Genomic DNA, 14,162 nt, shown 5'->3' with positions numbered 1-14,162 from the left:
AAAAAGCAAATAGTCCAGCTGAAGGCAAACTGGAAAACCTATCTGCTATCTTAAAAGACAGATTTTCCTATTTATACAGTATTTTAAGAATTAACATGAATTTAAAAAACTGTTAAAAACAGTTGAGACAATTGTCAAGATAGGAGTATGGATTTGTATATTAGATAACAGTATTGTATCAACATTAAATTTCCTGAATCTAAAAATTCTACCATACTTAAGAATATCCTTAACCTAAATCTCTCTAGCTACATGCTTAAATATGAACAGATGTAGGATTCTGATGGCTGCAAATTCCTCTCAAAAGATTAGTTATGGACCGAAGGTGTTACCCCAAATTCCTAAGTTGAAATCCTAACCCCCAATGTCATGGTATTAGGAGGGAGGCCTTTGGGGGGTGAGTAGGTCTTGAGGGTGCAGCCCTCATGACTGGGATTTAGTAACCTTATAAAAGGGCCCCCAGAGAGCTCCTTCATCCCATGGAGGGCCCGGCGAGGAGATAGCTATGACCCACAGAGCCGACCAGACACCAAATCGGCCAGTGCCCCGAGCTCAGACTTCCAGCCTCCAGAACTATGAAGAAAGAAACTTCTGTGGTGTATACGCCATCCAGTCTATAGTATTGTGTTATAGCAGCCTGAATGGACTAAGACAAAAAATCATCCAAAATAACAGTGTGTGCCCAAACAGCAGAGGGAGAAAACAAATGTGGCCAAGTAACATGTTAACGATGGCAAATCTAGGTGAAGGGAGAGCCCACTGTCCTTGGGCAACACTGCTATAGGGAAGAAAAAAAAAAACAGAAATGTTTAAAAAACAAAGATGATTAATGCAACAGAAAGCCAGGTAACTAACACTGATTGGTAATTCATTTTAAAATACTAAAAGCAAAAAAGCCAGAGGAAGCAGAAATGACAAAATATACACTGTTAAAACGATGTGACAGGTACATGGGTATTCATGAAGCTGTTCCATCTTTTATTAATTTTCTATTTTAAATAATAAAAAAAAGTTCTGTCCAAGCAGTGGTAATACTATGTACCAAGACTACTTTCAACTTGGCATTTTTGAGGTATTACTGGATAAGCAGGAAAAGTAATTTTTAAAAATCCAATGAAACCACAAACATGCTTCAAAATAAGACTCCAAACATACAAGGATGACGTACACCTCCTCCTCTTAGAGGCAAAGTTTATTTTTACAAATTTAATTTTCTCTTGGTTATTTCAAGAACACTTTTTAACCTAATAGTTTACCAGGGAATCTGGCTATCAGCTATGTTGGTCCAGTTCCTACCATGTCTATCTTAGATGTATGAATTTTTTCCAGAGACATTTTTTAGTCAAATCGAATAGGCAGCAGACCATTATCTAGAATATAAACTGAGCACTTAATCAGCCTGTAGCAGGTAACTTTTATTCTAACCAGAACACTAGAAAGGGAAAGGCTGATAGATGTGGGAAAAAAGAACACTAAAATGTTCAGTCTAGAAAATAACACGACCAAAGAGTTAATAAAAAGTTCTCATAAATTATCAATAAGACCTCAGAGAAAAGTGGATAGAGGACAGTTACCGGCATTGATAATAGAAATACAAACAGGAAATCTAAAAGAAGTTCCATTTCCTCAAAACATTAGAAAATGTAAACTAAAACGGCTAAAATACCATTGGCCAAATACTTTTGGCCAAATAGGGCGGTAAAGTCTAAAAGGTAAAAATAAACAATGTTGGCAAAAATGTAGGGTAAACCGGTATTTTTTTTTTTAAAGATTTTATTTATTTAACAGAGAGAGACACAGCGAGAGAGGGAACACAAGCAGGGGGAGCGGGAGAGGGAGAAGCAGACACCCCGCTGAGCAGGGAGCCCGATGCGGGGCTGGATCCCAGCACCCTGGGATCACGACCCGAGCCGAAGGCAGACGCTTAACAACTGAGCCACCCAGGCGCCCCTGAACCGGTACTCTCTTATGTTGTGAAGTCTAGTTTCCTACCATTTTTATGGATACCATTGGTAATACGTACTCGTGAAAACAAACGAGGAAAAAAAGCCTATAAAGTAGGATGCATACTGTGACTTTGAAAATATATACGTGAGCACACATCAATGGAAATTCTGGAAGATGTATGCCCGAACACATCAGTTATCCCTGAGTGGTCAATTTCTAGCTGAGGAGGAGTTTATCCCCCTTGGTTTTTCATGTATTTTCTAATTTTTTCTCACAATGAATGTGAATGATTTGAGTAAATAAAAGTTTTTAAGGTGACAATGTCAATTTGGCCAACTGGTAATATCTACCAAAATTTAAAATGCACACACCCTTTGACATAATTCTACTTCTAGCAATCCTACCTACAGATAGAGTTGTTGAAAGAAAGACAAAGATGAGTATTTTGGTATTCTTTGTAAAGCCAAAAGTGAGAGACTTGTCCCCTGGCTGGGCGTGGTCAAACAGGCGTGTCCACAATTTTGTGTGCAGCAGGTGAGAGCGTGCGGGCGCACACGAGCAGATGTGTGTGGACACTGGCACGGTCACCACGGCACACTCCGAAGTGACAACACGTACTGAAGTGTGTGTTTACAAACTCTGCACACGTCCGGACACGGCGCATAGCTCAATTTCACTGTCGTACTGAGAACGGATTAGGAATGAGAGAGAAACTCAAACCTGCACTCACCTCTTTGAAAAGAAACAGGAGACTAATTTCCGCAGGTAATGGAAAACCTGAATAAGAAAAAGTTTTACTCTTTTATGTAGATATCCACTTTTCACTTGGCATACATGTAAAACTTAATAACTCACAGTCCGATTTGAAGTTTTCTGCTTTACATACAGGATCATGACATTTCTGATACCACACTTCATTTTTCAGATCAACCAAAATCCTTTACATTGGGGGGGGGGAAAAAAAGGAAAAATTTATTACTTAATCCCCAGACTGGATGGAAAACAAAATTCATCTACATGCTGCTTACCAGAGATGTGCCTAAGACTTGAAGATGGAGACAAGGTAAGAAGTAAAAGGATGGAAATAAATATACACCAACCCAAAGAAAACTCTGGTTGTCAAAAATAGCACCCCAAATGGACTTTAGGGCAAAAAAATACACATTGACAAAAGATCCCTCCAAGAAGACCTAATTCCCGACCTGTCCCCACCAAGTGAGAGAGCTTCAAAGTGGGTGAGCAAAACTGACAGGGCTCCAAGGATAAATGAACCGTCTACCATAAATCAAGATTTTAAAAAGCATTCTTTTAGTAATTGATACAAATAATCACAAAAAATTCAGTAAGGCTACAGAAAATTTGAACGATCTAAAAAGCATTTTTTAATAAAATTAAAAGCAATTAACAAGTTTGCTATAATAGGCATATATGAACACGGCCTCAGATCATTAGAAGCAGTTCTTTACAATCACACATAAAAAACAATTATAAAAACTGACTATGCTAGGTACCATGTCAATCCCATTAAATTTAAAAGTATTCACACAACACATCTCTGACCACAAAGCAAATTATTTAGAAATAAGCAACAGAGGGCCACCTGGGTGGCTCAGTCGGTTAAGTACTGGACTCTTGGTATCGGTTCGGGTCATGATCTCAGGGTCCTGGGATCAAGCCCCGCATCGGGCTCCCCTTCCCAGAGTTTGCTTGTGCCTTTCCCTCTGCTCCTCTCCGGGCCTCCACCGCCCCCTCGTGTGCTCACCCTCTCTCTCCCTAGTAAATAAAATCTTTAAAAGAAAAAAAAAGAAGTAACATAAAAATAGCTAATAGAAACCCATAACTTGGAAATTAAAAAAATTTCTAAATAACCAACTACTCAAAGAAAAATCATGATGGAAATTAGAAAATGTTTGGAACCAAATGGAATTGAAAATACATATTAAAATATGTGAAATAGCACTAAAATGATCCTTGGAGAGAAATTTAGAATCCTAAAAGCTTATTTACAAAGAATGGCTAAAGACCAGTAAGTAACTAGCTTGGGAAATGAACAACAGAATAAACCCTAATAAAATAAAAGGCAGGAAGTAATAAAAAGCAAAAATTTAAAAGAACCAACAAGGCCAAAATGTGAAAACTACTAGAATTCTTGCAAGATTGATCAAAAATAAATAAGGTAAAGAAACAAATGTTATTAGAAATTAAGTGCAGATGTAATGACCAATCACAATATACTAAAAATTTAAGAATATTAGAAACAATTTCTGCCGCTAACATTAAAAATTTTGGTAAAATGGACAAAGTACTAGATAAAAAGATACCAAACTAAGCAAATCTAAAAAGTTACAGAAAACCTGAACGATCCTTATAAACACCCCAATGCTGCAGTTCCCAAACTGTACACCAGTCTGTCCCCAGGCCATGAAGAATATTTATACCCTTCCAGGGAAACACAGTGATACCTGACATCTGTCAGGCACCCCACATAATACTTGCTTACAGTTCACAGCTTCGGTATTATAACAGGCTTCATTCCTTCCAGTGGTGGCCTATCTTTGTAGAGCTGAGGTTTTTGGTGGTGACTGTGATGACAAAGACCATAATCAGGACGCCTGGGTGGGGCTCAGTTGGTTGAGGGTCTGTCTTCGGCTCAGGTCATGATCCCAGGGTCCTGGGATCCGATCGAGTCTCGCATTGGGCTCCCTGCTCAGCGGGGAGTCTGCTTCTCGCTCTGCCTCCTCCCCACCCCCCCGCTTATTCGTGCTCTCTCTCAAATAAATAAAAATAAAATCTTAAAAAATAAACAAAAAACAACTCATGGGACTTTAAAAAAACAATCAAACAAGTACCATAACCATCAATGTGGAGTAAGAGATAACTGTGGGGTGGCAGCATTCAATCTAATTCCAAGGTTTAAGAGATTATGCAATGCTCAGAAGGACACACACCCATTAATAAGTATTTTTATTTAAGAATGAGTTCAAAGGTATAAACCTTCAGTTATAAATAAGTCATGGGGATGTGATGTACGGCACAGTGATTATCTATAGCTAATAGTACTGCACTGCATATTTGAAAGTTTCTAAGAGAGGGCGCCTGGGGGGCTCAGTCGGTTAAGCATCTGCCTTCGACTCAGGTCATGGTCCCAGGGTCCTGGGATCGAGACCCGCATCGGGCTCCCTGCTCCGCGGGAAGCCTGCTTCTCCCTCTCCCACTCCCCCTGCTTGTGTTCCCTCTCTCGCCGTGTCTCTCTCTGTCAAATAAATAAATAAAATCTTAAAAAAAAAAAAAAGAAAAAACAATTATAGCTATGCATGGTGTCAGATGTTAACTAGACTTCCTGTGGAGATCACTTTGCAGTGTGTACCTACACAAATCACTACATTGTACAGCTAAAAGTAATGCTGTCAACAATATCTCAACTAAAACTTCTTTCTTTGATGAATACGGTGTTTTCAAATAGCTACTAAATTGTTAGATCATGATTACTTACTGTGTGAAACTAATAAACTGAACTGCTAGGTATCTCTGTTGGCCCGGGACAAACGTGTAAAAGCTGCTAAGATCCAGAGGGCACCAAGAGTGGAGAAGGCTGGGACCCTGGGGGCCTGCACGCTAGGTGAAGGGTCCTTGCCCACAGCAGGCTCTCCGCAGGATGCTTCTGACTTCTGTGTACTGTAAATAAACCTACTCTGTGGATTTCTGAGGCACGGGTCCCTGGGAATGTCACACATGCTACGTAACTACAGGGCTGTACAACACACACGTTTCATGACCTCAGCGGCCCCCGTGTGTGGTGACCACTCACTTCTGCCTCGGCTTTCGACCGGAGTCACAGCCTCCAGTGCAGGACGGACCTGGCGAGCTGAGCCAGGCGTTGCAGGCCTCGGTCGGCTTCACCTGTTCCTTTGGATTCCTTGAATCCTTAAGAAGTATTCAGAAACCCCAACATTGAGTAAGATCTCTGTTTCGTGTGAGTGTGGTTTGATCATCCAACCTCATATTCATAGTGATCAGGTAAATTCAGATGAAAACCACAGTACCATCTGTTATCACCAGATCAGCCAAACAGAGGTTTTTAACACACCAAGTGTTGGTGAGAATATGGGACAGTAGAGAATCTGAAAACACTGCTGGTGGGAGTATACATTAGCTGACCATTTGGGAAAATAACTTATTACCTAGTAAAATGAAATATGTGCATATTCTATGACAGAGCAATTCTGCTTTCAGGCATATACTCTGAGAAACTCTCGCATATGTGCCACAGGCAAGATGTACCAAAGTATTTGTAGCCTCACTGTTCATACTAGCAAGCCAAATGTCCACAGGAGGAAAACAGACTGGCACGTTTATATTTATATAATGGTGTACTATACAATAGTGAAAAAAAGAATAAGCAACTACATGTTGCAATATGGATGAACCTCACAAATTCAATGTTGACCAAAAAGCAATTCAAAGGATGCAATTTACACAAGATTCAAAAACATGCATTGTTTGGAAATATAAATATATATGGGGAAAAAATATTTAAGGAAAGCAAGGGAAAGATTAACACAAAACCCAGGATAACAGGTACTATTATCTTACATGGTCAGAGGAAAGGAAGAAACTGGGGCTGGTCCCACAAAGTGCTTCTGAGGTTTGGTCAAGTTCTGCTTCTGAAGGTGGGTGGCAGATAGGACAAGTAATGATTTTAGTGTTAGTCTTTGAAGTGTACCTACACATTATAATACACACTTTTATACATATGGTGATTTCATAGTTAAGAAAAAGAAGAGATTACAGATACATGATAGAAGCAGGTGATTTTTCAGGAAGAAATATGTAGCAACCTGAGAATCTCAAAAAGTTAACAGATGATCATCTTATCATAATGATTTTCTGGTAAATTTATATGCAGAGTAAAAGACTAGAAAGATATACCAAAATCATAACCATAGTTATCACTGGTTCTGGGCCTCTGGGGGAGCTTTTGCTTTGTGTTATTCTATGTGATAGCTTTTGTGTATTGAGCATATAGTTTTTGATTTTTTTTTTTTAACTGAGCTAATCTACATATAGAAGTATAGCATTAAATGGTGCTACCCAAGATGTTTCCAGCTTTCTAGCAAAAGCTTCAGGATCTTTTCTCATGTCTGGCACACATGCTCTAAACAATGGATATACAGAAGTCTCAGCTTTGATATTAAATATAAAACATACATATAAAACAGAGCAAAATTTCCCATATCATAACTGGTAACTACTGGGTTTCTGTCTTATTCCTATTGTCACCATATCCTTGTATTACCTAAAATTCTATTTCATCCTTCACTTCCTCTCCTTTTGCCAGGGGGATTTTAAAGAAAACTCTTAAAACAGGGCCTCGGGTATACAGCAAGCATTCAATACTGGTTCCCTTCAATACCATTCTTTGTCTTTTGTTTTTAAGATTTTATTTATTTATTGGGGGAGGGCACAGAGAGAGCAGCAGACTCCCCACTGAGCAGACAGGGAGGTGGGGCTCAATCCCGGGGCCCTGAGGTCATGACCCAGGCGTCCCAATACCGTTCTTTGCCTTGACCACGTTAAGCTAACTCCAGCTCTCAGCACTGAATAATTTCCTTTTCACCCAAATCTGCTCAATTTCAATTTACACTCCGTAATATGTCAAGGACCAATGGCAACAGACGAGGGAGAGACACTTCATCACCCCTGTTCGCTCACCTGTCTATTGCCTCTAATTTCTTCCTAGCCCTGCTCAAGTCTGTTTTTCTCTTCTCAAGATTATACTATCTGAGGGATTATTTTACCGAATAAAGTACAAATAAAGATGACATGTGCTATAAAGGTGATAATTAAGATAGTCAATTTAATATTACAAAACATAAACCAAATATTTGATATAACTAAATTTATTATAAAACCAAAATCATTTTTACATTCAACTGTAAAAATTATAAACATTTAAAATAATACTGGTTAAATACCCAGAACCTGTTAGCAAACACCATTACTTACATGATATTATTGCTCTTGTGGGCTCTTCCAATGTTTTCGCACCAGCGATATTTACAAATATCATAAACCAGTAATTCTTCTGGGAAAAAGTAGCTCCAATGCCGAATTCCTAAAATACAAATAATGTTTCTAAAGGTATTAAAACTCTGTCATATTATAGTGAATAAAGAATAAGATTATCTTTACCTCCTTTAATGCCATTTTTATTCACCAAAGAAAGAACAAACTGATCAATTTCAGGGTAGGGTGAACAGTGAAAACCTTCAATGTTTCCTGCTGCAACAGAGAGAAAAACTAATTATAATCAAAGTGGCTAAAAGTTGAAGAGTTCAATGTTGAGCTGTTCTTCAGGACAATTACAGGTTTTGGAGTCCCTGTAGCTTTTTGTTTCCATGGCTTTGATGCAGCCATGGGCTCTTGCTTGCCTTACAAGCAAGCAGGGAAAATTCAAACCTCTCAGTTAAGTCAAATGTGAACTACTACTCATAAAAGAAGCACCTGTAATCATTTCAACTGCTTTCTTCATTTGGATGAAGAGAAAAGCAACCCCTTCGAGCCAGGAGCCAGTCTACTACTAGCAGCTAGGCCTTGGTGGTATTACAAAGCAGGCTGGTCACTCAAAGTTCAGCGCCGGTGCTTTCCTGCCGCTCAGAAATTATCTCACAGAATTTCAACATCAGATACGGCCAGTCTGTGGCCACGATGATTCGTGACAAAAACAAGAAAACCCTGTAATCGTGTCTGAATGCAGACAAAACATGAATGTTCTCCAAACTGCAAAAATGACCAACACCTCTCATCTTATCCGATGTAAGTAACCGCTGCTGCTTTACGCATTATCACTTCACACCCACTGTCATCTGCCTTGCTTCTAGATTGAATTTATGAAGATATTCAGTCATAGAATCGTCTCTGACAGTACCCAGTTCGAAACAAATCCACGCCTCCTCAGACACTTCTCAGAAGCACCTAACTCAAGCCTGCATCCTATAATAAACCTTTTCTAATACGCTTTTCCTGAGATGCCCCACAGTTCCCCATGGCAGGAGCTCTCCACTTTGAAGCCAGGACCAAACCTCACTTGCTCACTTGTAGGTGTGCTCTCCCATGATCCTTAGCTGTAGGGCTCTGACAACCCAGTTATATTTTGTATCTAAGAATCTCCTGGAATAATTTATGATAATTTGTTTAAAATGTCATTTAGTTTTTAAACACAGAATTATCTACTTTTCTTAAAATAAAGCCTATATTTCACTTACAAGACTGTACATAATTGGAGAAACTTTGGAAAATACGTTGAAGCAGAAACGAGAACAATGAAGTCCAAATCAACGTCTAGAAATAACTGTTAAACAACGAGAAGAAAATAAACCTAAGAAAATGTTAGCCACGTTTTTAATGAACCTGGGATCACACCTCCAAAATAATTTGAGTCTATTTTTTCTCTTAACATAAATGGACATTTTCCATTTTATACTGGCTTTATAAATTTAAATTAAATGGTTACAGAGTATGTTATAGGATGTCACCAATCCCATTTTCTTGTACATTTAGATTGTTTCTGGTTTTTTGCTCTTATAAATAATGATGGCCCAAAATATGTGTATAAAAATGTTTACTGGAGAGTTAATGTATGGGATGTTAGAAAAAGCCTGTATGTTTTTCAGTAAAAGAATGAAAAACATACACATTTCTTGAAAAAATTCTGCAGCCATTAAAAGAATGAGAGAATACAGGGACAGCTCCGCTGGGTTCAGTGGAAACGAACAGTGGCTGCCCATCCGTGATTGTGGGCAGAAGGGAAGAGAACTCTTAGTTTTTTCTTTTAATAGGGGTTTCTTTCTACAAACAATCTATTTTCTTCTGGGTTTTTTTTTTTTTCCTCTCAAAATCACCATATAATGAAAATTAGTGAATAAGCTATAAAAAAATATCTTTTCTTCACGCATTTTCCATTTTGAATAGAAACTAAGTTGTTTTAAAGGATCAGTAAATATGAATCCTGAAGATTGAAGATTTTTAAGGCAAAATAGACTTTAAATTTTCATAGGAAATTGTTTTCTTAAAATTACCTTTAGTGTTGGTACTGTGAGAATATTCAACTCGTTTCTGTTTATTCTGAGATGTGTCACATGTCAGAATTCGTAAAGTATCTGAGAATCTGAAGAAAATATTGAAAGAAACAAAGTAAGGTTACCTAAGAATCAAAGGGAGATGGCTACAGAAAGGAAACTGAATTTCACATAGTTCTACATTAAAATCCTTTATTCAACAGCTAATTCTTCTAGGACAATTAAGTCACATTTGCCTACAAAAACACCAATCCAAACAGTAGTCTGGTGATCATTTAAAATACTTTTTTCAGGGGCGCCTGGGTGGCTCAGTCATTAAGTGTCTGCCTTCAGCTCAGGTCATGATCCAAGGGTCCTGGGATCGAGCCCCGCATCGGGCTCCCTGCTCCGCGGGAAGCCTGCCTCTCCCTCTCCCACTCCCCCTGCTCGTGTTCCCTCTCTCGCCGAGTCTCTCTCTGTCAAATAAATAAATAAAATCTTTAAAAAAAAAATACTTTCTTCAACTACAGTGTCAATCAGAGGACTCTGGGACTGCTGAATCCATGGAATGAAGTATATAAATCTATTCTTCAAATGCACAGGGCCTGTGAAATTTTTGTTATAATGATTTGAAAAGTGTGAATAATGGGGGGGGGGAAGAAGGAAGGAGGGATGAGAACAAAGGAAAAAATGAATTAAAATAAACTGAAAGACACATTCATAACCCTAAAGAATTTAGCCTTCATTTCAGGAAGAAATGGACACAACAAACAAAAATTAAGGAAACCCTATTCAGCAGAACTCTCCACTTCTGTGGAATGAATACTGAAACTACAAAGGAAATGGGGTTTGGTAATCGGGAGATGACTTCAGGCCGTCTTACAGGCCGTGGTGCTTTTCTCACCCAAGACAAAGTAAGATCCGACTCTTGGCCAACAGCAGTGAACAGCGGCTGTCATACAATTTTTCCACTAGCCCCACAGTGCTTCCAGAATCGCGAAACTGCTACTGCTAACTAACATTCACTGAGCAGATAACATGTGCCAGACACGGCTGTCATTTTGTGTACAGTTTTTTTTTTTAATTTTTTTTTTAAGATTTCATTTTTATTTATTTGACAGAGAGAGCGAGCGAGCGAGAGAGCACAAGCAGGGGGAGCGGGAGAGGGAGAAGCAGGCTCTCCGCTGAGCAGGGAGCCCGATGCGGGGCTCGATCCCAGGACCCTGAGATCATGACCTGAGCCAAAGGCAGACACCTAATGACTGAGCCACCCAGGTGCCCCTATGTGTACGGTTTTAACGCAATCTTCACCACTCCCCAAGATAGGGGGTGATATCATTTCCATTTAAAAGGTAAGGAAGCAAAGATTTTGACATTACTTCTGAAAAATGTTATGAAAGAACTCAAAGTCCAGAAATAACATGAAGAAAAACCACCCATCTTCCCACCCTCCTGGGTAACTGCTGTCAAGTGGACATCTGGACACAACTTCCCCTCCAGCGAAGTATTTTAAATATTTTATTAACATTTATTTCTATGGGATTTCTCCTGAGAATTCTATCTAGGGAAGGCCAAGGAAAAAGAAGAGGGGCAAGTTAATATAGCAAGGCAATTTAGTCTGATCGTTAAACACGTGATTTGGACTAACAAAATTTGCCAGCCCAGATATAGGAAAGTGGAGGGAGGGCGCCTGGGTGGCTCAGTTGGTTAAGCGACTGCCTTCGGCTCAGGTCATGATCCTGGAGTCCCGGGATCGAGTCCCACATCGGGCTCCCTGCTCAGCAGGGAGTCTGCTTCTCCCTCTGATCCTCTTCCCTCTCGTGCTCTCACTCTCTCTCTAATAAATAAATAAAATCTTTAAAAAAAAAAAAAAAGGAAAGTGGAGGCAAACGTTTCTGTTGTAAGGGGTCTTTCACACTTTTTAAAAATGACCAAAGAGTGGCAACTTAAGTGTTCAATAACAAAACTGACAATAACTTAGAGTTTATCAGTATAATGGAAAACTATATGGGCATTAAAAGTTTTAATTACAACTAACTGTTGCAAATTATTAGCTTGGCAGATATTCATGGTACAATGGTAAGTGGATAAAACAATTGACATAACCACATACATAATGAACTCAAAAAATATTCTTTGAATGAAGGAGGTATGTAAATTATATGTATGAATGTACATACATGAAAAGTAGATATTAATAGTAACTCTATTTCCAAATGGATGAAAGAAGAAAGTTAACCTAGAATTTTAAGAACTTTCATTTTCTTAAGTTAGAACAAATTTACACAATTCACATTTTGGTACTATACAATGCCTATCACTGTTTAAAGAGCACTCATGAATACCTAACGGTTTGATTCTGGTACTATATACCTGACATTGCTGACCAAAGAAGATAGGAAATACTGATTTTCTTCAGAAATAGTCTTGGACTGTTTAGGAAAAAATCTGTTGTCTTCAGCAATCTCCAAAGCCACCTGTTTTCCTATCTTCGATGATTTATACAGCCGAAAGTTTCTATTTCTTGTATAAACTCCTATTGTCAAAAATTAATAAAACAATTATGAATGCATGTTTTCAGTGATTTGTTTTTACAGTCAGCAAATATTAATTTTGTATAGCATTATTAGAGAAACAATTGGTTCTATTTCAAGGTGGCAAGGTAGGAAGATCCTGAACTCTCTCCACATGTGATCACACCAAATCTATAGCTATACTTGGAACGATTTCCTCTGAAAAAACTCCCAGCAGATTAACTCACCAAATGAGACGGAAACCACACCAAAGCAGGGGTGAGAAAGGCATAATCTCACCATAAGCCCCACCTCCAGTGCACCAACCTACAACTGGGAGAGAATTCAAAACCTGGGGCTTCTCCCTGAAAGTAAAGGGCTCATACCTCACATTAGGTACCCCAACTTTTAAGGCCCGCACCTAAGAGATGAGCCTCAGAAACATCTGGCTTTGAAGACCAACTGGGCCGTGGCAAACTGAGGAAGGGCTCTTAAGGGCTTCCGTGCAGACTCACTCACCCCAAGGCCTAGTGCAGTAGCAGCCCTTCAAAGTGCCCAGACTTTATGTGAAAGGGACTCATTCCCAAACTTTAAAGTGCTGGACTGAGGGATACTCTCCAGGGTTAGAGGTGGTGGGCGCCATCTTCTCGGCCTCTCTAAGCCAGCGAGCGCCATCTTTTTTCTTCTTTTTTCTCCCCCTCTTCCTTTTCCCCCCTTTTCTTCGTGGGTGCCATCTTTGTTCACCCCCTCTGCCTCACTCCAGCCAGCAGACACAATCTTTGGCTCCCCCTCTGCTGTGCTCCAGAGCACCAGTAGCTCCTGGAGGAAAGTGTCTATTCGAATACATCCAGTGCCCCAGTGTTTACTGGTGATCCATTTTTCAGGTGATCCCTTGATCACCCGGCTCTGAAGGCCAGAGAGGCCTGCGTTCCTGGGTCCCCAGGACTGTAACGACTGGGGAGACAGTTCTCAGGACACTACCACTCCCTGGGCACCGCACAGAGACAGACTGAAACACATCCCCAGTTTCTGAGAGAGAGGCCTATTTGCCTGTGCAGCAGCTCTCGCCCACGGGGCAGGCTTCTGGTCTGGCACACTTACAGGAGCCTGCAGAAGGGCTCTCAGGGAAGGGAGCTCAGTGCACAGCATTTTTGCACTCTCCCTCTGCTTCATCCAGCTCACTGGTATCTTCCAGAATGGAGCTTATGCCCTCTGTTTGATGCCCTGATTTTTGCAGTTGCTGCCAGGGGACTTCTTTCTATCACCTGGCTCTGGTGGCCAGTGGGACTGACGCTCACAGGTCCTACAAAACTGTAACCGACGGAGAAGGAGTTCTTCAACAACGACCATCCCGAGGGCACGGCAAGAGGCAAGAGGCCCAGGAGCTCAGTCTCTCTGCCTAAGAAGCTCATTAGCTATCAGCATTGGTGCAGCTGTCGGGGCAGGCTTCTAATTAAACACGCACCTAGGGGCTAACTGGAGACCCTTCCTGAGACCTTGGAGGGCAGGCGGTATCTTCATCCTCTCTTTTGCTGTGCTTCACAGCACCAGCATCTCTCAGAGGGGAACTTGTATACGCATCTCGTGCCCCAGTTTTGACATCGGGTACCTGCTTTTGGGGGCTGCCTCCAAGGAGATAACCCTC

The 14,162-nt window shown here is 40.1% G+C and overlaps 1 protein-coding gene across 3 annotated transcripts in view; it reads right to left on the bottom strand.

Annotated features, from left to right (window-relative positions):
- Positions 1-14,162, bottom strand: part of PRIMPOL (primase and DNA directed polymerase) — a 48,245-nt gene that overhangs the window by 695 nt on the left and 33,388 nt on the right. For 2 of the 3 annotated variants that reach the window (XM_028099889.2, XM_088020914.1), the window contains 6 exons: positions 12,378-12,540; positions 10,026-10,114; positions 8,140-8,229; positions 7,954-8,062; positions 2,803-2,885; positions 2,678-2,724 (listed from right to left, as the gene is read on the bottom strand). In XM_028099889.2, coding sequence (XP_027955690.1) covers positions 2,678-2,724; positions 2,803-2,885; positions 7,954-8,062; positions 8,140-8,229; positions 10,026-10,114; positions 12,378-12,540 — 581 coding nt within the window. The remainder of the gene's footprint in view (positions 1-2,677; positions 2,725-2,802; positions 2,886-7,953; positions 8,063-8,139; positions 8,230-10,025; positions 10,115-12,377; positions 12,541-14,162) is intronic. The other variant, XM_028099890.2, reaches the window with a different exon arrangement.

This window comes from Eumetopias jubatus, unplaced genomic scaffold, assembly GCF_037043125.1.
Source record: "Eumetopias jubatus isolate StellerSeaLion01/CBP00866 unplaced genomic scaffold, mEumJub1_p1.0 scaffold_2, whole genome shotgun sequence".
NCBI lineage: Eukaryota > Metazoa > Chordata > Mammalia > Carnivora > Otariidae > Eumetopias > Eumetopias jubatus.
This window is presented reverse-complemented; position numbering and strand designations above follow the sequence as displayed.